Here is a 22,226-nt window from a genome sequence, read left to right on the forward strand (position 1 = left end):
AGTTTGCCAATAGCTATTGTAAGAAATAGTTTAACGTTGTTGAAAACTTGACTTGAAAATAATGGTTTGTGGAAGTGTCTTTGTTATTCTTACTTTCGAATGTATTGTATCCTCCCACGTATTCCTCATCTTTGACACTTGTTGTCCAGCTTCAGCTGCTAGGGAAAAATCGGCAGAGGGTGCTGTGTGTCGTTTGTGTCGAGTCGATGTCCCTCAAAAGCCTCTGTCGAGGGTGATGTCATCGAAGGCATATATAGCACGTGCAGCGCCTGTTGGCCTCGGTTCTGTTTTTCCGCGACAGCGATCGCTTCGAGTGAAATTCGGCGCGCCTCATCTTGTGACGTCTTGTTACAAAAACCTCGATAAATATGTCTTTTTCGTCGACGCCGAAGTCCGGTTTCAAGTAATGCCGGGATTGTTGGTCAAAAATATAATTCACTTGTCCGCACTGTATCTGTTTGTGCTGCCTCTGGGAGGGCAACTATACCTCCGACTGTTCCAAGTGCCAATCCATGACGGGAAAAGCCTTGAGGGAACTGAAGGTGAAACTTAAGGTAGGAAAAATCCCTAAAGAAATCACCGACCCGACCCGTTAGGCCTTCGACCGACGAGTCGAGAGGCAACTCTCCCCGGAGGAAGAAGGCCAAGCGATCTAGGTTGAGGAGTGGTTCCCACCACTCTTCTTCGAGGAGATGGCACCGAAGGTCGCCTTCATCGACTTTGTGTGATGCTTCCTTCGAAAAGGGTTGATTACGCTGCAAAGAAATCAACCCCGGCTGAATGGGAAGCCTTCAGGGCAGAAATGTTAACGATTTTCGAAGAAACAAACCCATGCTCCTACTGAGCCTTCGAAAGAAGCCGGCAAGGGAAGGGTTCGTCTGAAAACCTGCGCACCCCGAGCCCCGGTAAAAGGCCTGATCCACATCGGGAGCCCTCGAAAACTCGATCCGAAAAATCAAAGGATCATACGAGACATAAGGAGAAGTCGTGGTCGTCGACGCCATCGACACCTTCGAAGCATCGGTGCCTTCGATGCCCGCCAGGCCCTCGACGCTGACATTGACGTTGAAGCCTTCGACGCCAGCAGTGCCACACTTGCCAGCTACACCGTCAGTGCCAAGCGCCCCTCCAAAATCAGCGCTGATAAAGAAAATATCAACGACTTTGCCGACATCAAAGCGTGTTAGTACAAAACCTGATAAGATATATGCTCCACTCCCGAAGAAAGAGTTCTTCAAATCACTTACTTCCATTTTTGAAGAGGAGAAGCACTCTGAGAATGATGAAGCACCATTTGACTTGCAATGCGGTACACCCAACGTCCCAGTGACCTTTATCTCTGAAGAATCCAGAATAGAGGACCTGCATGAGAACTTGCAATCAGCAAGTAGGGTAGATACCTCGCCAGAACTTGAGTTTGGAAAGCCAGAGGCAGGCGAACATGTAGACTCATCTGATAGACAGCTCATGTCGAAAGTGGTTGAATACTTGGGTTGGAGTAGGCCCCTATTGCCCTATAACCAAGATGACCTCGCAGACATTCCAAACTGATCCTATTTTGCCGTGACACTGCAAAAGAAGGTGGCTAAGAACTGGGAGACTCCGGAATCTAATCCGGCAGCCGACAAGAACTTGACAAAAAAATACCGCCCCTCCAGTAGCGACCTCGACTACCTGTCGAAACACCCCACTACAGAGAGTTTGGTGGTGCAGGCAGCTAAGGCTACTTCTAAACCAGCAGTGTACCCTACCATCCCTCCTGATAGGGACGACAAGCGCGTAGATGGATGGGCGAGGAATGTATTTTCTGCAGGGAGCATGGCACTAAAATCTGCCAATTCCATTGTGCCCTCGCAATGTTTTCGTATACTCTATGGGACTGTATCTCCATGGCAGCAGAGCACATTTCCGAGGGGGATGAAAGGTATGGCTTCTTAGCTAGTGTTAAGGATGGCAAAGAGGCCATGTGCGAGTCCTTTCAATCAGGATTGGATTCTGCGGATAACATCAGCAGATCCATGCCTACCAGCACCGTAATGCGGAGATTTGCGTGGTTGAGAAAGTCGGGTTTTGCACCTGATGTGCAATCTAGGCTTCTCAGCATGCCTTTTGACAGGTCTCATCTTTTTGGCAATAAGGCTGACAAGAGCCTCGAGAAGTTGCAGACCTCAAAGGCGGCAGCCAAATCTTTAGGCGCCTCTATAAGGTAACCTCGGCCTGTTCATCCTAGTGGGCAACCTTGGAGGGGTAAATGTTTTCGCTACTACTCCTCAGTTGGAAGGGCGAGAGGAATGGCCAGTCATAGAGGCCAGAGAAGATTTTCTCATGGTGGACGAGGTATAGGTGCAAAGCCAGCTCAAGCAGCAGCCTCCTTACCATCGGCCTCTGCAGCAGCCGCCACAAAACTACTCTGCGGTCTTGAGTGACAATTCACCAGTGGGAGGCAGACTGTCTCAGCATCTGGAAAAATGGTGAGACATAACTTTGGATGCATCCACTTTGGAAACCGTAGCCCACGTTAGTGCCTTCCTTTTATGAGAAGACCTCCGAACAATCCACTGGGGAACCGCTCTTTGAGGATTCCGGATCCGCTCCTTGTGAAGGAAATTTTAACCCTGCTAGAGAAAAGTGCTATAGAACCAGTGCCTGTAGTGGGAAGAAATAAGGGATGGTACTCCCCATATTTTTAGATCCCCAAAAAGGACAGAGGACTAAGACCCACCTTGGACTTAAGATACTTGAACAAGTTCCTCAGAAAGGACAAGTTCAATATGGTCACACTTTCTCAGATCCTTCAGGCCCTCCAACTCTAGTATTGGTTGATGTCATTGGACCTTCAGAATGCTTATGTTCATTTGCCAATCCATCTCGAGCACAGAAAATACCCGAGGTTCGCAGTTGGCGGTTCTCATTATCAATTTCGGGTCCTGCCATTCCGGCTGACCTCCGCCCTGAGGGTTTTCACCAAACTGATGGCGGTAAAGACAGTGAATCTCGGGAGAGGGGGTATTCACGTCTATCCCTATCTGGACGATTGGCTGATTAGGGCGCGTTCTTCCGAACAAGTCCTGGATCATCTCAGCGTCAACTTTCACACACTGGGCTTCTCCCTCAATTACAAGAAGTCCCATATGACACCTTCGCAAAAGCTCCAGTACATTGGGGCTGTTCTAGATGCATCCTTGGGAAAGAGCTTGCCACCCGAGGTGAGGGCTCAAGACATTCTTCAGATGGTTACCAAATTTCAGAGTGCCCAGAGTCTTCTGGCCTTCTATTTTCTTGAGGTTGCTCGGCCTCATGGCATCCTGCATTTTTCTGGTGCCAGAGGCCCGCCTGAGAATGAGATCCCTCCAATGGGCTCTAAGAACACAATGTTCCCAATTCTCAGGAAAGATGTCGGCCGATTTCAGATTCCAACAAAGGTCTCACAGGATCTTCTGTGGTGGGCCTGCAAGGAAAATATTCTGAAGGGGGAACCTTTTTGGCAACCATGGCTGAAGAGTACAGTAGTGACGGATGCCTCACTCACGGGGGTGGGGGAGCCCACGCCAACGATCTGACAATCTGCGGTTGTTGGTCTCCATCGGAGTCCAAACTGCACATCAATATTTGAAAGCTGAGAGCAATCAGACTACCGCTGAAGGCTTTTCTGTCCTCTGTACAGGGAAAGAATGTCCTGATAATGACGGACAACACAGTGGCCATGAACTACCTCAACAAAACAGGTGTAGCGTCACCTCTACTGTGCAGAGAGGCAATGCAGCTCTGGTACTGGGCAATTCACTAAGGAATCTCCCTATCAGCAGTTCACCTAGGCGGAGAGGAGAACACAGCGGTGGACGCTTTGAGCAGGCAGAGCACAGTCTCCCACGAGTGGGAACTTGCTCAAGAAGTCCTTCAAGAGATCTTCACCCTTTGGGGAACCCCTGAAGTGGATCTTTTCGTGACCAAAGTCAACTGGAAGTGTGAAAGATATTGCTCCAGGGAATTTCCTCCAAGATGAGCTCTAGGAGATGCGTTCGTAGTGGACTGGGAGTTTCCACTTCTATACAAATTTCCTCAGGTAATCGGGAGGTTGAGAAGGTTCTGGAAACACATGATCCTAATTGCCCCGTTTTGGGCAAGGAGGACGTGGTACCCAGACCTGCTGGACATGTCTGGTTCTAGAGGAGGAGGGTCGGGTTCTCCATCCAGAGGTCAGCACTCTCAAACTTGACGCTTGGTTTCTGAAAGGCTGAGATATAAGGATTGGGACCTCATGGATGACGTTATGGAGGTGTCGCTTTCGACCAGAAGGCCAGCAACAAAATCTTTGTACCGTTGCCGCTGGAATAAGTTCTGCAACTGGTGCAAAGAAAAGAATGTAGATCCTTTTCTCTGTAAAACACCAGATGTTTTATCGTTCCTTCTATCCTTGGCTAATCTCGGGCTCCCGATTGGTAGCATTAATGGCTACTTGGTGGCACTGCCCATTTTTAAGCACTCCTCAGAAGAATGTTCCTTTTTCAAAATTTCACTGGTGACTCAATTTCTGAAATGGCTCACTAATATGTTCCCTCCATCTCCTTTCCAGGTTCTGGTTTGGGACCTAAATCTGGTCTTAAAATTCCTAATGTGCACCCTTTGACCCTTTGCACACATGTCCTTTAAGGTTGTTACCTTTAAAACCATCCTGTTGTTTGCTCTAACATCAGCCCGTAGAGTGAGCAAGTTGCAGGCACTGTCAACCAAACCACCCTTTACCATCTGCCACAAAGATAGGTTTGTTTTGAAGGTCAAACCTTCTTTTTGTTGGCCAAAATAATTTCGGATTTTCATTTAGGTCAGAAAATTGTTCTACCTTCCTTCTATCTCGCACCTCATCCTGGTATGGAGGAGGAAAGACTCCATAGTTTAGATCAGCTGTTCATTGGATATACAGGATACAAACTAGATCAGGCTGTTACCAAACAGACCTTATCTAGGTGGATCATTCTGGTAATATCAGAATGCTAGAGGCTGGCAGGAAAATACCCTCCTGAAGGTTTTAGAGCTCATTCCATCAGGTGCATGGCTACATCTACAGCCCTTTAAAGGGGCGTTCCAATTAGAAATATTTGTGAAGCAGCAACGTGGTCTTCCATCCACACTTTTACTAAACATTATTTGCTGGATTCTTCTCATGGTCAGGATGGTGTCTTTGGCAAGTCAGTCCTTCACTCTTTCCATGAAAATGCATACATTGTTATTCTACTCCCTCCTCCAAACATAATACTGCTTTGGGAGTCTGTCAAAGATGAGGAATACGTGGGAGGACACAATCCATTCGAAGAACAATTTACTTACCCCTGGTAATGTTCTTTCAACTGGATGTTCCTCCCACGTATTCCTCATCGCCCTCCCAACCTACCCCTCAGTAGAATTTCCTGTGCTATTACAGCTTCCGTTCCAAGAAGGCTGAGTACAGTCACGCCTGTATTTACGGGTATCGCTGCTGCAAGAGGAGAAAAGGATAGCGCTGTAGGTGCTATATATATGCTTTCGATGACATCACCCTCAATGGAGGCCTTCGAGGGACACCGACTTGACACCATCGACACACAGCACCCTCGGCCGAAAATGTTTTCCGAAGCAGCTGAAGCTGGACAACAAGTGTCAAAGATGAGGAATTACATGGGTGGAACATCCAGTCGAAAGAAGGTTCCCAGGGGTAAGTAACTTGTTCTTCTGTCTCCATTTTGCAATATTCCACAATTAAAGTGTCCCAGCATAGAAAATGGTGGTTTCCGTAATATAATATTGCTCTAGAGTTCACCTAAGTGGCAACAAATTTTGAGTTCTCTTTACCTCTTAGATTCACTGGCTGTCAGTTAATGGACGAACAGAACTGCTTCATGATCTTGTCCAGCATGTGAGCAACGTGGATGTGGAAGATTCAATGGGGCAGACGGCACTGCATGTGGCATGCCAAAATGGTCACAAAACGGTGGGTTTCCTCAATACAAAGTATAAATGTGTTACTGAAAACAATTAAGCTTGCGATTATCTCAACATGTAAGGTTTTGATGTCCTTGAGGTTCGGACCTCAAACCATCAGCATGTCCATATCGTTAGCAGAACTTGGCAGTGGAGCGGTAGTCCTAAGGTTCCCACAGGCAGCACCTGGATTGACTGGCCTATTCCCAGCTTTCCACTTTCATTCTCACAGGCTACATAAACATGCAGACTTGCACATATTTGCTGCCTTTATTAGTTTTGATTCAGTCCATGGTTAGCTGCAAATGATCACAGTGAAAAAGTGTGGGTTGTCCTGTTTAGGCGTGATTGATTCACATTGGGTTGATTGTGGCTAGACTGCATCTCAAGCTCCCATCGCTATAGAACAAACTGGCTGTCCATTGAAAAACAGGATTGGCCATGGAGGCATTGAAGCCGTGACTCATGTAAACCACAAAGAGATTGAACCTTCCCTGTAAAATATTTGGGGTAGACACGTTTGGAGTTATTACTTCAATAAATGAGTGGCAATACTGTGCCTTCATTTAGCATGTGTCCTTCAAGACCTTCTTCCCCTCCCTTGAGTCTGCCACATATTAATCTTTTTGTGCACTCTTTTTCTTAGACTGTCATTGGACAATACCTCCTCTCAGATAGCTACCTTCCAGAAACTGAGTTAAATTGCATTTCCTTTGGTGTGCCTGTTGTGGAGTGTGCTGTTCCCTTTTTGGACAATTTAAATGTATGAGGACAATTTTGCCCTCCTTTAAAATCTAACCAAAAAGAGGTTAGATTTAATTCACAACAGGTTATTTATAATCCATTGTAACAGTCATTGTTTGATCATTGTTTCCCTAATAACGTTCAGACATTAGTCCGCTAGTGAATCCCGCACCCCCTAGACCTCCGAAGTGGTATATATTTCCCTCCTGAATTGCATAGGAGGTTAGTGTAAGCGCTGGCCACTCCTGCACTTAGTTCATTCGTAGGTGATCAGTTTAATAAGCCTTGTTTTGACTTTGCAAACTTACACGAGAGCATTGTATTTGTTTCAATGCATCGTTTTTACTTTGCTTAAACATTCTCATTAGCTAAGTTTCTAGTTTTTAATGCTTAAAATGAGAAGATATGAAAATGTTGTTTCTCTGGTCTTTATTGGTTTCTATCACAAAAGGAAAACCTACATTCAAGCCGGATATTGTTTTATATTACTCTGTGTGCATTAACAAACTGCATACTAGGAATGCTGTGTGTGTTTGTAGCACGTCCTAGCAATGCATTTCTCCTTTTTCCCATTAGACCGTGCTGTGCCTTTTAGACAGTGGTGCTGATATCAACAGGCCGAATGTGTCCGGAGCAACGCCTCTCTATTTTGCTTGCAGGTGAGGCATGGAAATGTATTTTCTTCTTAACTCAAATGCAATTGGTTTATCTCGATATAGACACACAAGTGCAATACAAAACTGTCAAATGGGCAAAGTAGCATTAAAGCTTATTCTGCATGTGTACCTATATTTATGATGAGCACACAAATCAACCCAAACGGTTTAAAAATACGGTTACTGTGTTGCAAAAACAAAAGTAATTAAAAACTACACATAATATTTTTTTCATACAGCCATGGCCAAAGGGATACAGCACAAATTCTCTTGTCACGAGGTGCCAAATATCTGCCTGACAAAAATGGTGTCACACCACTGGATCTTTGTGTTCAGGTAACAATATTCCTTCAGTTCAAATGTGAAAATTGTAGAAACATTGTATGTTTCCATCGCCTTTCTATCAACCTGTTAATGTATCATTCAAATGTTTTGCACGTCGATATTACTTGTTGGTGTCCTTTTAAAGACTAAGGGGGTCATTACGAGGTAGGAAGTAACTATGCCGCTATTAGTGGGATGGCTACCCCCTTACCGGGTATCGGCTCCGGGTTCCTTGAATGAGGAATTACCGAGCCATTCTGACCTTGGAGGGCCCGGTAATTCTTCATTCAAGGAACCCATCCCCATTTGATCCCCAATAGGGCTCAATGGTGATGATGTGAACAACGGGCCCGTTAATAAGGGGCCCATTGTTAGCATCCTCGTCTGCTAGCGGGACCCGCTGAGGATGCCTGGTTTTACCAGGCTTCCTCAGCGGGTCCCGCGAGCAGACTCGTAATGGGGCGGTATGGGGTTGACGGCTCCGGCACCTTTACCGGCGCCGTTAACCCCTTACCTCCTACCTCGTAATGACCCCCTAAGATGGTCATTCTGTTTTGGAACCTCTTAGGATTGCACTTACGTGCAAGCTGTCCTCCACTCCATGCTATTCCAAATCATGTTAACAGCTGGTGGTATTCTAACAAGGAATCCATGCAGACCAATGTTTGCATGTTCGTTTTTCACCATCGTGAATGCGACCTACCATGTCCATGCATTGCAGATGGCATTTGCATGGATTCTCTGTCTGCTTTTTGGTGATGCATAAAACATGTAGATTCAATTGGAATCCATAACCCTTTACCCACATTAAAATCAGATATAGACGGAGATGCTGTGACATTCTCAAACGCACAATAAATATGTTCTCAACACTGAGAGTATTGCATGGAAGAGTTGTTAATTCCAATCTGTGTTTTATGCGTACATTTCACAATCCTTTCATGCAGGCCGCCATAAGGAAAAAGAACCCATAAGAGAAAACCTGATTAGGAATGTATTTTATTTGTATTTGTTTGTTTGTTAGGCGCTTAAGAAAATACTGTTTCAAATCACCCAAAGGGCAAAGAAGGGAGCAGGGGTGGTAAATACATTAAAAATACATTAAAAACACAATAAAATAAGAGTAGTGGGGGGGAAGAGGAAAAAAAGACAAACCTACTATTCCTTGTGAGTATCCAGAACATGCAAGTACAGCAAGGAAGAAGGCAGGGGGGACAGTGCTGTGGGTTCTGAGCTCATGAGCGAGGCACAGATGTGCTAGGAATGTTAAGTGCTACATGGCCTGGAGCCGCGAGTGGTGTAAGTGCGAGCCACCAGGGCGGAGGGTGTAAGTGCAAGTGCAGATAGACAGGAGCTGGGCCAATTGGATGAGAGAGGCCAGTGCCCTGGGGATGCATAAGGGCCCTGAACACCAATTGCATCAACTGTGGGATTAGCAGGGGAAACAAGAAGGGAAGGAGAAGGTAAAGAGGAGAGTCTTAAGGAGCTTCCGGAATTTAAGAAGATCCTGCTCAAGGCGAAAGGGGTGGGGGGAGGCTGTTGGAGGGAGCCAGCTGACAAAAGCAAATGACCACCTGCCCTCTATTTAGCCAAACGCTTTACGCACAGAGAGTTAGAGCCAGATGAGCGTAGTGGTCTAGAGGGGGAGTATTTAGTAAGATGAAGTTGAAGATAGTGTGGTCCCCGGGCCCAGACCGCGTTTGTGGATGATGCAGAGGGATTTGAATTTAATCCGTGCAGCAACCGGGAGCCTGTGAAGACTTCTTAGTGCAGGAGAGATGCGGTCCCTGAGCTTAAGGCCAATTATAGGTCTTGCTGCCCTATTCTGGATTAGCTGGATGGGTCGCAGAGTGGAAGATGGTAGATACAGGAGGAGGCTATTGCAATAGTCAAGCCTCAACAGAACCAGTGCTTGGGTCACATTGAGCCTCTAGGGGAAGGTGAGAAAAGGGAGAATTCCTTTGAGAAGGAAGAGCTGAACGTGGGACTTCTTGGCAATGTCCTGAGTGTGAGGGAGGAAGGAGAGGGATGAGTCGAAGATTACACCAAGGTTTCCGGCTTCAGAAGACGGTGCAGGGAGAGAGCCCAAAGAGGAAGGCCAGAGTGAAGGGAAAAAGGAGGGAGCAGGGGTCCCGATGGGAAGGATCTCAGTTCTACAGGCGTTGAGGCAGAGATCTATGGTGGTGCACCAGGACTATATGGCAGATAGGCAGTCAGGGATGATGGAAGGTGTAAGGGGGTAGGCAGGGAGTTTGAAAAAGAGCGAGTGTTGTTTGTGTAACACTTGAAGTTGGAAGAGAAGGAGATGAGGCATGTAAGCAGAGCAAGGTGGATGTTAAAAAGCCAGAGGAGATGATAGAACAATGGGGGACACCACAGGTGGAGAGGGAAATGGGAGAGGAGAATGTGCCCAGGATGACTTGGGAAGAGCAGTCAGTAAGGAAGGATGTCAGCAAGTCAGGTGCCCGTTCCGAGATACCAGGGGTATCGTGGAGCCTTTGTATGAGGATTGAATGGTTGACTGTGCCAAAGGCAGAGGAGAGATCGAGAAAGATAGGGACAGCTGGGGAGTTGGAGTCCAGAGATGCAAGCAGTTCTTCACTGGTGTTCAGAAGAGCAGTTTCCGTGGATGCTCGGATCCAGATTGATTGTTGCTGAGACCACCAACAAATTCACTGTGTGAATTGAGTTGGGGCAAAAGCAACTTCTCCAGCAGTTTCCCCAGGAAGGGGGTGAAGGAAATGGGGCGGTAGTTGGCAGAGCAGGTAGGATCTGATTAGGGTTTATTTCAGGAGTGGGCACACAAGGGAGTGCTTAACAGAGGAGGGGAAAGATCCTGTAATGAATTAGTGATTGCAGAAATCAGTGAGGGAAGGGGCAGGAGAGTCAATGTTATCCCTGATGGTCCTGGATGAGCAGGAGGAAATGGTCTTGGAAGAGTCCTTCATGGAGCAGACAACTCTGGTAACTTCTTCGGGTTTGACAGGGGTGAATGAGGAGGAGGAGGACGGAGGGGGCGATGAAGGTGAGGGGGTGTGAGGCCGGTTGCATTACATAGAGACATATAAATAGAACATAAGGCTTGAGCATTAGACTATTTGTATAGCGCAAACCAGGCCGTAGGCTACCGGGCGCATATCTTGAGTCAGTGGTCGCATAACACAGCAGTTTACATTACATAGAGACATATAAATAGAACATAAGGCTTGAGCATTAGACTAAGATCACATTGAAGATTCGAGAACAGCTAACTAAGTAGACATGCTTATTAGTTAGGTTGTGAAGAGAAAGGGTAAAGGGACGATACAGAAAGCAAAAGAGGAACCGAGTGGGAGCTGTATGACAAGGGTGACGGAGTGAAGAATGAAAGATGAGGAGAAAAAGTGTCAACAAAGAGTGACGGGTGAAACCAGCATGGCGTGAAACAAGCAAGGTACCTGATCATAGTTTAAAGTCAGAGTTACAGAGACCATCAGGGCGAAGATGGTGGCCTATCTCTTAGCTCCTTGATGCCCCTTAACCGCCTCCCACAGAAGAAAAGCAAGGAAAGGGCCCCCATTATAGAAACATGGGGATGACTGGACGAATCTTCATCCTCTGAGGTGATTTTTATCTGTAACTGTCACTCCCTACCCCTCCAGTCTGGTGTGGAGTGACTGGGGATGGCCCAGACGGTGGCGGGCTTCAGCATCAGGCACCCAGGAGGTAGGGAGACTTCCAGGCAAGGTAATATGGGACGGGAGACGAGAGCTCCTCCAACCTCTGGAGAGCAGATTGAGAGGGGAGGTGGCATTCCTCCACCTCAGAGCCCCATATTGAAATGGAAGGGAGAGAGCAAGAACGAGTGTCTGAGCCCTGTATTGCAGCAGAGGAGAGACAGAGAGAGATGGAGAGGGAGACCCGGACAGAAAGACAGAGAGAGAGAGAGACGGAGAGAGAGACGGAGAGAGAGACGGAGAGAGAGACGGAGAGAGAGACGGAGAGAGAGACAGAGAGAGAGACAGAGAGAGAGAGAGAGAGAGAGAAAGAAAGAAGGGGGAGCGGGAGGCGTAGAGTGAGATGGATGGATGGAGGCAGACAGACCACCCAAGTGTGGAAGTGTGATAAAGCAGATGGTTGGACCATTCTGTGTCTGAGATCTAGGGACATGTGGCAGTTGGTACCTTTGCATGGAGCCTTGTGGAAACACTTCTGGTGTCACGCAGAGGACAGCAAGGCTAACCCCTGTAGCAGCCATGGTAAAGCATGGGGAGGACAGGTAACATCCTCCTCCCATACCCCAATTGGTGGGGTGGCAGATGAGGAGGACCACATGAGTCCTGAGGCCCCCTAGTGGATTTGAAGAGGTAAGTTCCAAGTAAAGTAGGCGAAGAGGTGACTCCACAAGTACACCGATCAACCTGGATGAAGGACCCCCGAGATTGGAAGATTGAGGAGAGCATTGTTATGGGGCCCTAGTCTCAGCTGCCCTCTTCTCTCCCCTACCCCACTCCCAAGAGAAGGTCCTAGAGGTGAGCAGAGAACTTGAGAGATTGTAAGAGCCAGAAATGTATTGAAAATGAGTTCGCTGTCTCCTTGTGACAAATTGGATTCTGCCTTGCAGGAGTACAAGGGTGATCAGGGACAAAATGGCTCGCTCAGCCCTCACACTTCTACAAACCAAAACACAACTGTCCCCGTTATACCTTTATGATTGTATTAAGAGAAATAGCTCCTTCGCCTTTTGTGTTAGTGTGGGACATGGGTAGGCTACACTTCTAAGAGGGGTTTGAAGGTGAACAAGTACTGACCCAAACAACACAGTATCACAGTCCAAAATAAAGGGAATGTCCAATCAAGGTTCTATAAAAATATAAACCCTTTATTAAAACACACCACCTGCAAGTAGAATGAAAAGGGATTACTGTCCAAAAACCCACCCCGTAGGAAAGGCAGAGAAGATGCGACAGACTGGAGAAAGTAGCACTTTGAGCTTAGTTCCAGGGGTGGTAGGTAAGGTACTACAAAAACAATCTTTGTGAAGACAGGGAGGATCATGACCTACCCAGTCTCTAGGGCCCAAATGCACCAGGGGGAAAAGTTCAGTGTTATAGTACCTGAACTTGGTTCTGGGTGGGCTGACGTATCAGACCCGGGTTGAATGTTGATGCAAGCTAATCAGGCTCAGTCGTGCATGCAGGATCGCGCATTCCCTGGCTGCAAGTGGCATCAAGAAGGGGCTAATGTGGGTGCTCGGTGCGGTCGAACGGCAGCGGTTCAGGTGTTGCAGGTCAGGGCAGTCCCAAGAACGCTTCAACTTTGGCCTGGTCAAGTCTGGCTTTAGCCTCTGGCAGAGGTGGGCGAGTGACGCTCCAGCAGGTCGAGCTGGCGGGCGCCGGTCGCGAAGTGGTGATCAATGGGCCATTCTGGTATTTTTAGTCTTTCATTCAAGGTGGGTGGGAGGGGAACATGCCATGAGTGAAAACGTTTTGCCTAGCATACTTCTGTAACGATATATGTATTTGTGCGAGTACTTTTCAAGTTATCTATATAAAATAGAATATTGATGAAAGCCAAATATGGGGCTGAGCGGGGAAAGGGCAAGAGGGCAAGTAAGTATTTACTATTTGCCCAGGTTGTGGCAAGCAAGGTTGCACTCCTGCAGACTGCAGGGGTTATTTTCGCTGGTTCTAGCCCTGTATTGATTTTCAGGGTACAAGTCAAGCATGCACGTGGGTGGACTTTGTCCTCCCCCTTTTGTCAAGGGACGGACGCAACCCCTCCAGCATTACAAAAGTTTGCTTGCTCAAGTGTTTGGCTACCAGGATTTCACCTCCGGTTATCATGTTTCCAGTGCAGATGCGAAACCACAAGACCACATAAAAGTGTCATTAAAGCACACGTCTCCTGTTTGGATTTTGTTTTGCTTGGAATATGTCATAATACATTGTTGGGTTTAAAAGGTGAGCAACTTTTATACTTTGACAGTTTAGTTATTGGAAATTGTCCTCTCTCTGATTATTTTTCCTGCTTGATTAGTTCTTTTGAAAGGCAAATGCTTATTTGTCTTGTGCGCTTTCTTCTTAAAGGAAATAACAATTGAACTAAATGTTTATATTTCACTTTAAGATATGCTCACTTACTGTGCATATATTAATGGGTGTCAGCTTGATATGTTGACTTACTGTGCATATATTAATGGGTGACCGCTTTTGAATTTTGATATCGGGCAGAGATTCTCACACTGAGTGACGGAAAGGAGCTGTAGCCATCCCCAGGTCGAAACAACACATTTTACAGTACATTTTGCAGTAGGAGTAGGAAAAACAGCATATGGTTTACAGGAAGGTCTTATAGCATCTCAGCAACAGTCACCTAACCTGCTGAGTGGTCTTTGCAGCTTTCTGCTATAGGATGCCCTGCTACTCTTACACCCGCATAGCAGATTTGGCCTACCCATCCTCTCCAATCAAAGGCCAGTTGGTCCATTAATCAGGTTTCCTTCCCATTTCTGAAATGAGTAGCACTTGCCCATTTTGAAAGATGCATGCTAACACGTCACTTTAGATGAGCATGCAATTGTATTCGCTCTCTGCTCTTTCTTCGCCACTCTTTGACTGCTTACCCTCTATTCTCTCCTCCTCTCCCTTCCTCCCTTTTCCCATTTCCTCACCTCCTCCCCTCCTCCCCTTACTTTCTTCTATGCTCTTACTCTATCAGAATTGTCCCTGCACCTAGTATGATAGCAACCTCTTCTGTCTCCCTCTCCCATTTGTCTCCCCCTCGCCCCCAGCATCTGAAAAGTCATCAGGCCTAGTACGATAGTCGCTTGTTTTGTTGCTCCCCTCCCTTTCTGCACCCCTCTCCCTCACCTTTTGTTTTCCTCCGGCTCTACTAGAAATGTCATCAGGCCTAGTACAGTAGTCGCCTGTCTGTTTTCATTTCCTTCCCACTCTCTCCCTCCCTTCCTTTTCTATGTTTTAGCTATTTCCCTATCTGAAATGTCGTCAGGCCGAGTACGATAGTTAATTTCACATCCTTGCTGTTCATGGCCTGTAAGAATGTCATTGTATTTTCCCTTTTTCCCCTCCCTTGCCTTGAAGCGCTTTGAAACACATCGTGTATAGGCGCTATATAAATAGGCGATCCTATCATATCAAGGAGAATGGGTGCCACTATGCCCTCTGCCCCCATGAACTCAGTGTTTATGCAAATATTATGGAACTCCTCACACCCCCAATTTCTTTTTTGGACTTGAGCCCTGTTAAAAGTGCTTGCTTCCCTGCCTCAAGTCCTCCCATGTAAATAGGCTATATCAAACAATGTACTGTGGCATGATGACGTTTTTTTTCCTGGGCATCTAGATGCCCAAAATAAAACCTGCCACGGTACGAAAGGGCTAGACTGGCTGCCCCAAATGCCACTCTAGCCAAGTTATAACTCATACCATACTTGGTTTAAAGCCATATATGGTATGCATTATTACTTGGCTAGACTGTCATTTAGGGCAGCCAGTTAAGCCCTTTCTTACTGTGGCCTGACATTTTGTCTGGGTATCCATGTGCAACCAATTATGGTATGTTTTATTACTTGGCTAGACTGGCATTTTGGGGCAGCCATTCTAGCCCTTTCTTAATGTGGCATGACTTTCTTTCTGGACATTCTGTCTTGGACTGCAGTGGTGCTGTGTGCTCCTGCTCGGCCTGGCTGCCTGTAGAACAACGGTCTGGAGCAGAACACAAACGGCAGTGTGGCAGGATGCCCCTGCTCTGCACCCTCCATGCACAATGGGGGCATAGCAGGAGCAAGCTCTGTGTCCCACTCCAGGCTGTTGACTGCACTGCAGCCCCAATAAGGGGCAGTGCCAGATGCAGAGCAGGAGCACACAGCTCCATGTCCCACCCCTGTCCGAATGTTGCAGGGAGAGGGTATGGAGTGAAGTCATCATATGGGGGGCAGGAACAATTGTGTGTCAGTTTAGCATTCATTTTCCAAGGTGCATTTGGGGGGAAGGTAGCAGGACTTTTTGTGCCCACCCACCCCCACTTTCTTGCAGTGCTGGATATTGCCCTGCAGGGGTGATGTGAGAGAGGACTAGAACGGGGGTGGGTGAGTTATAGAAAAACAAGATTTTATACTGGTAAATGAACTAGGGGAAGAACTCGATTTAGTGCAGCTTTCTGTTTTTCTATACCTCCAACTGATTTGTGTCTTCGCGGCTCCCAAGTGGGCTCTGGACTTACGAAAGGAATTGCACAGTTTGAAATAATCCTAGACACACATGTAAGATTGAAAGGGCCTGATAACCCAGCTGTATAAAACTCTGATCCTGGCTTACTTTAGGGACCCTTGAGAGTAAGGATTTGTCGCAAAGACGATATGGGTGGGCCTTCTTTGATGAAACAAGGTCGTCCATGTGCACAAGGGCCTTCAATGGGTCAGTGGTGTGCAAGTACAAAATACATTGAGTGAAAAAGCTGCACAGGTGGCAATATGTAGCACACGGATTGTCTGGGATGTCCCCCGCCCCTCCTTTAACATTGAGTCCTTTAAATTGGAGGGTGTGTGGAGATTGGGCTCGTTTTGGCATGTGTGGTGGTCGTGCGATAAAATACAAACCTATTGGAAGGAGGCTCTGGGATAAATAAGAGACTTGGAAGGCTTCCCTAGTGAATTAGAGCCAATGCTCGTTCTATTTGGTTTCCACCCGAAGTAAATAAGACTTTTGCCATATATTTACCGAAAGACATTGTCTGAAGGTTGTGAGGACTCTGAAGATTGTGAGAAACATATTGTTGCAGTCTAAAGAACTTTGAGACTGTGAGCACATCTACCAGTGGACCAGACAGGCAGAAGTCCCCACTGAGGCTGTTGTGCTAGCCTCTCTTTTTCCTTTAGTTAGGTATTTTCAAAAGTGGTAGGGCAAGTTAGTGATTAGGCTTCACACAGAAGACTTTTACTTTGGAGTTGACGTGCCCCCTTAGTTTTTGCTTTGCTAGGTAGGGAACTTCCCTCATAGCGGTAGGGCTAGTTAGGCGTTTTTCTTTTAATTTGAATAAAACCCATTGAACATGTCAACTTGTCCGACTCCTACTGGTTCGCCACAAGAGATACCAGAAGTTTCGTATGGACAGTGGAGACAAGATCCAGGTATGAAAGATTTGTAATGTTGAGAAAAGTCCATTTTGAAGGGGTTTAGAGGGTCAAAGGATGTGGAAAATCACCTGGGGTTTTCATAGCCAGTGCTGCGCTTCCTGGGAAGGTTGGGAACAAGGGAGGGGGAAATATTATTCTGCTTGATGGAAACATTATGTTTTGTACATTTGTAAAAGAATGGTTTGGAAAAAAGAGTTACTTGGGATAGAACTTTGGGTGTTGTTGTTAGAGCCATGTGTTTGCAGAGGTGGACCAGCCCTGTCATGGCACAAAGCCCGCCTCTTATTCCATGGTCCAGCCAGCCAAGTGAGCAGGGAAAGGTTTTGCCATAGCCAGAAACCTGTGCTTCCACTGAAGCTGCAAAGGAACCGCAAATAGTGTGTCAAAGGCAAGACCAAGAAGAATGGATAACTAACATTGAGATAGATGCCTGGCACAGACAAGGAGGCAGCAAGACTGACCTACATTCCTGCAGTTGTGGCAGTCCACAAGAAGATCAAAATGAATATAATCCAAATGATAATCCAGCATAAGAGAGCCTCCAGGAGATCACCATGTTTTCAAGAAATGCAATCACCACTCCCACAAAATTATCCAATAATACATGTAGCAAAATATCACAGCATTTCCAAAAGAGTAGTCCAAACAGGCATGAGCCAAAAAACAAACAGGAAACATCCTATGCAAAATGAAAAACCAAGAACAGGTAATGGAGTGTAGGTCAGAAGCAGAAGCACAACTGTAAGACAGCACTCTAAATGCAAAGAACAATATAGAAGGCCAAACTCATAAGGCGAGGCAAATTGCAGAATCGCGATGTAGTTGCCTCGCTTAGCTGTGGAGGATGAGTGCACCCATTCCTCAACAAACCTTTGTATTGCAGAGGACTTGTTCATCCACATCCTGAAACTCTTGGGCTGTGCAGCACAAGTATAATATGAGAAATGAGAGAGGAAAGAGTTGGGCAATTCTATGCCTGTTCTAATCTTGTCATGGTTGCATCACTACAAAATGAGGTATGTGTGCAGGGATTTGTAAAGAACTATTTATTTACGCTTTATATTATACCTTAGCTATCTTGTTTTTTGTTCTAGGGAAATTGGGTGCAAGTGCCAAAGTCATGGCCCCAGTTCCCATTTGAATACAATTAAAACACGAATGATTAGCACCCTGGAGGGAGCCCCTGAGTTCTAATAGCAATACAAACTGCTGTGTGGCGCAGGCCGGGTTGGTAACAGCCCTGAGCTCTTGCAAGGCAATTGTGCTAACAGGTTTGGGTTGGCAGGCAGTAATAGCCACTGTCCGCTCCACATAGTGGTAGCTATCGATACATTAAAATGCATTTCTAGGATGCTACGTTAGTCGTTGGCCAGTGGGGATGAGTGACAATTAGTTACGGGGCAGTCCATAAATGCCACATTTTATTTTCAATGTCAATACTCAGAGGATTGACTTGAAAGCGTATCCAAAAGTGATGCATTATTCTTTTGAAATACATGATTGTAGTAGTGTAAAAATCAAAGATCAAGCAATTGCTTGACGTTAAGGACACAATGCATGTATTTCTTCCTGCCTTATAACTGTATTCCTAGTGGTAATATATAACTTTGGATTTCTGATCTATGCTTATGTAAAAAGTATAGTGTTTAAAACATACAAACACATGCCATCAAAATGCTATTGTGTCAGTAGTTTCCTCTAGATTTTAACTCCAGTCAAAAAGAGCTGAGAGTCTTAAACAAAGAAATTGGTAATTTTCTTCTAGGCGTGTGAGATATTGCAGAGATCTATTTGTATCAGTTAGGGACTATGGCTGCGGTGGACTAAACCCTTTTACCATTTTGTATTCAATGAATTGTGGCATATTTTGTATGTATCGTTTTGTAGAATTAAATCTTATAGACTTTTTTCAGCATAGTAATTTGCTTTGTGTTTTACTCTGTAGGGCGGTTATGGGGAAACATGTGAAATTTTAATTCAGCATCACCCAAGGCTTTTTCAGACAATTGTTCAAATGACTCAGAATGAAGATCTTCGTGAAAATATGGTAAGGTAACAATGTCTCTCAATCGACTGTGCACAAACACAAAATAGAGTAGTAGTGTCATTGTCAATATAAATGGATTATAGTGGTGTTTAAGAGTCCCCTTGTTAAGCTGCTTACCCTGTTCTTGTAGTTCATGAAATATTGCTTTACTTTCTGAGTCCAGACTCATGTTATTGGCCTTCTTGTGTGCGAGATAATTCAAGTGGAGTGGGCACCACCACACATTGGTAAACAACAAATACTCAAAGTCGAACACGTATTTGGTGCATACCAGAAGCCACAAGGCACCGTGTGGACATGGATGAGCAAATAAGACTGAGGAGAGCACCTCCAGAGGTGGCTGCACTCTAGCAGCAAATACTACAAGTTCCCTATTGGTCTATAATTCACACACATTATTATTTTTCAAAAGTTCATCAGCATATTTTTTTTTTACCTAGTAGCACCTGCTTCAATGCTCAAAAGGCAGACTGATTTGGCCAATGGATTTCAGATCCATGTGGCCCTTCATCAGAACAGTGCCTGAAAATGACATGAAAAATACATTGTAAAAGTGACCCCACTTTGCAGTTGCATATAGGAGAATATCGTGTAAAGAACAAGAAAAAAAGCATACTCGACAGGAGCCAGTGCCAAAAATAGAAATTCTATACATGTTCCTGGAAAAAAAAAGATGGAACACATAGATGAGTTACCCACAGCACAGTATAGAATGTAAACAAACAGATGTTGTTACTCAATAAAGAAAAAAGTACCTGTGTTCCTTAACTACCTGTTTGTGAACGTGGGCAAAACTGCTCAAACTGAAAAAAATAAAAAAGAATCGTAAAAATGAATAGGAAAGCCAAGTGATTGCCATGGTGGCAGTTCAAATGCCACATGGGGAGCAAATATACTGTGAAGTCTACTTGCCAAAGTTGAGGTAAAAAGCAAGTTATGCCCTTAGTAGCATCAGGACTAAGATAGTTCAGGGCATAACTTCCAGTTACGCTAAAGTAATAGCATTCGAGCTCCACCTGGACATACGAACCAGATTGTCATGTCGTAACGCAGGCAATTACGTCATCAGGGTAATAGTATACAAAGAAAACAGCACTTCAGGGACATGCAAGCAGAAGGACAAATGTAATATTCAACATAAGTACTAAAAAGAAGAAACAAGAAAAATAATAAGAAATAATTGGGAAATGCTTGATGGCGAAGAAATTATAATGTAAAGTATATCACCATGATCGAGGAATTCAAACAAACAATAAGATCTCATTCCAACAAGGTCACAAATTACAAACATCTCAGAAATGTCCTAGAGATCTGGCAACTCGGGGTGTGTTTGTGTGTCTACTAGCTGAAGGTGTCTCACCCGCTGGTCCCCGGAGATCTATCGTCCAGGTGGTCAGACACTGCCTTCGCTACTGGATCCAGCTCCTGGGGGTGGACCAGTGTGGGAGGATCACCTGGGCAGGGGTCTTTGGGAATGGAAGTGGACACCTAGGGTTAAGACGCAGTATTCCCTTCCCTGTAACAATTCTTCCTCATCCTACCCTGTAGGATATTTACAAGCTCTACCACCCCGCCCGCCCCCAAACCCCCCTTTTCCTACACAAACACTTTCTTACACGGTAACAGACAACGGACTAACACCAGAGCTGTTTATCTGACATGCCCCAACACTCGGGTCAGGCAGAGTCAGCCAATTGACAATAATCACGCACACCTAGCGGTCCTACGAGGAGACAGCTACACCAAACCGGCAGTAAAAAGCGAGAAGAAAAGTCGTTAGACCTGGAAGGACCACAAAGGGGTAATTGCCCTTGCCCTTTTCAACTAAGACCCGGCAAGCCTCCAGAAGGGAAATCGTAAGACCGGGAGTTACAGCTGGGGTGCAGAGCAGCAGATGTCAATGGTACACGGTGGGCCTCCCACATTGATAATGCAGGCAGAGAGGCAAGCTGGCTACCGTGGTGCTATTCTTGACTCCAGAGAACGAAGAAGCCAACAGGTTCAACACAGCCGGTGAGTTGGAGGAAGCTGATTTCAAACCAAACTATTTTAAGCCCAAGGTTGTGAGTAGCCACCTTTTGAATGCAAGATGACAGAACTTGTGTGTAGGTTTGAACTTTAAAGAAGGCCCAGTTGAGGTCCAGGTGCAGAGGGGTCCGGCACCATGTGGGCGCTCATTCGAAAGACTTTGACCGGGACCTGTTTTTGAAACTACAACAACAAGAAGGCCCTAGGAAAGGGTGGCGTGAGGCGTCGGAGTGACCTCAATTCCCTTGTTTAATCAAAAGTCTCCCGTTGCCAGAGGAAAGCCAGGGCAAGGGACCCTTGCTTTCCACTACGATTGTGAACTGTGAAAATTGGCAAATGTGAACCTGACCAAGGGATGTTGAAAGAAAGCTAATTAGAAAGAAGCCCTGCTTTTAGCTAAAACTGAGCAATACATGAACTGTGTTGAAGAAAGGACATAGTGAACCCAAACGAGGGAGGCCTGTTTATGCAAGAAGGATCCGAGCCCCGCAGATGGAGATCCCAGGGGCGAAGAGCAATTGCCCAAAGAACTTTTTGTTTGTTTATTTGTTTTCCATTCTACGAAAAGGGGTGAAGAATAATACACCCGAGAGTGTCACCTTGTTGTTTGTCTAAACAGATATTAAGGTTCCTAAAGATTACGAGCAATATCTGAGAGGCCGTAGTGAACCCGGCAGAGGGAGGCCCATTTTTGCAAGGAGGATCCGAGCCCGGCAGAGGGAGATCCTAGGGGTGAAGAGCAATCGTCCAAGGTGCAAGATCATCGAGAGAACTTTTGTTTGGTACTTTGAATCAGCAAACCTTCTAAGGCAAGAGACATTTGCAGGAAAGAGACTTAGCCTCTTAAGGGGTTTTGATATCGTTGAACTGAACTGTGAACCTCGTGCTGTCAAGGCCCAGGAATGTGCTGTGCTCGAGAATACCGCATTATCCCGTGCTTCAAACATGGGGAAGGGAGGCCCAGCCATTCCATCCTGACTTATCATTTTGTGAACACTTCTTCTTTCTTTTCTGGTGAACATTATCCCACACTCTTTTTGTAGCTAGTAGTAAGGATTGGCAATCGTGTTTTTTTTTAAAATAGGCCCTTTTTATTTGACAGGGCGCCACTAGGACTGCCTTATTATTATTATTTGTTGGTCGTAGCATGCTCCCATCTTAGATTTAATTTTAGATTTGGCGTTTCTTATCCATTATAAAGGTCAATAAACGCCCTTGAACTGTGATCACTTGTCTGTCTTTACTGTTGCCACCATGAGTTTCATTACACCCTTAATTACCCCCTCACCTCGGTACTGCTTGCTCAACTGTCCCAACACCTTTGAAGTGTTCGAACC

General features: G+C 45.8%; 1 protein-coding gene across 3 annotated transcripts in view; it reads left to right on the top strand.

The window, feature by feature from the left end:
• Window positions 1-22,226, top strand: part of HACE1 (HECT domain and ankyrin repeat containing E3 ubiquitin protein ligase 1) — an 838,224-nt gene that overhangs the window by 126,103 nt on the left and 689,895 nt on the right. For all 3 annotated transcript variants that reach the window (XM_069606519.1, XM_069606520.1, XM_069606521.1), the window contains 4 exons: window positions 5,834-5,965; window positions 7,276-7,358; window positions 7,595-7,691; window positions 18,760-18,861. In XM_069606519.1, coding sequence (XP_069462620.1) covers window positions 5,834-5,965; window positions 7,276-7,358; window positions 7,595-7,691; window positions 18,760-18,861 — 414 coding nt within the window. The remainder of the gene's footprint in view (window positions 1-5,833; window positions 5,966-7,275; window positions 7,359-7,594; window positions 7,692-18,759; window positions 18,862-22,226) is intronic.

The sequence above is a fragment of the Ambystoma mexicanum genome, chromosome 4p (assembly GCF_040938575.1).
Source record: "Ambystoma mexicanum isolate Mex_15411 chromosome 4p, UKY_AmexF1_1, whole genome shotgun sequence".
NCBI lineage: Eukaryota > Metazoa > Chordata > Amphibia > Caudata > Ambystomatidae > Ambystoma > Ambystoma mexicanum.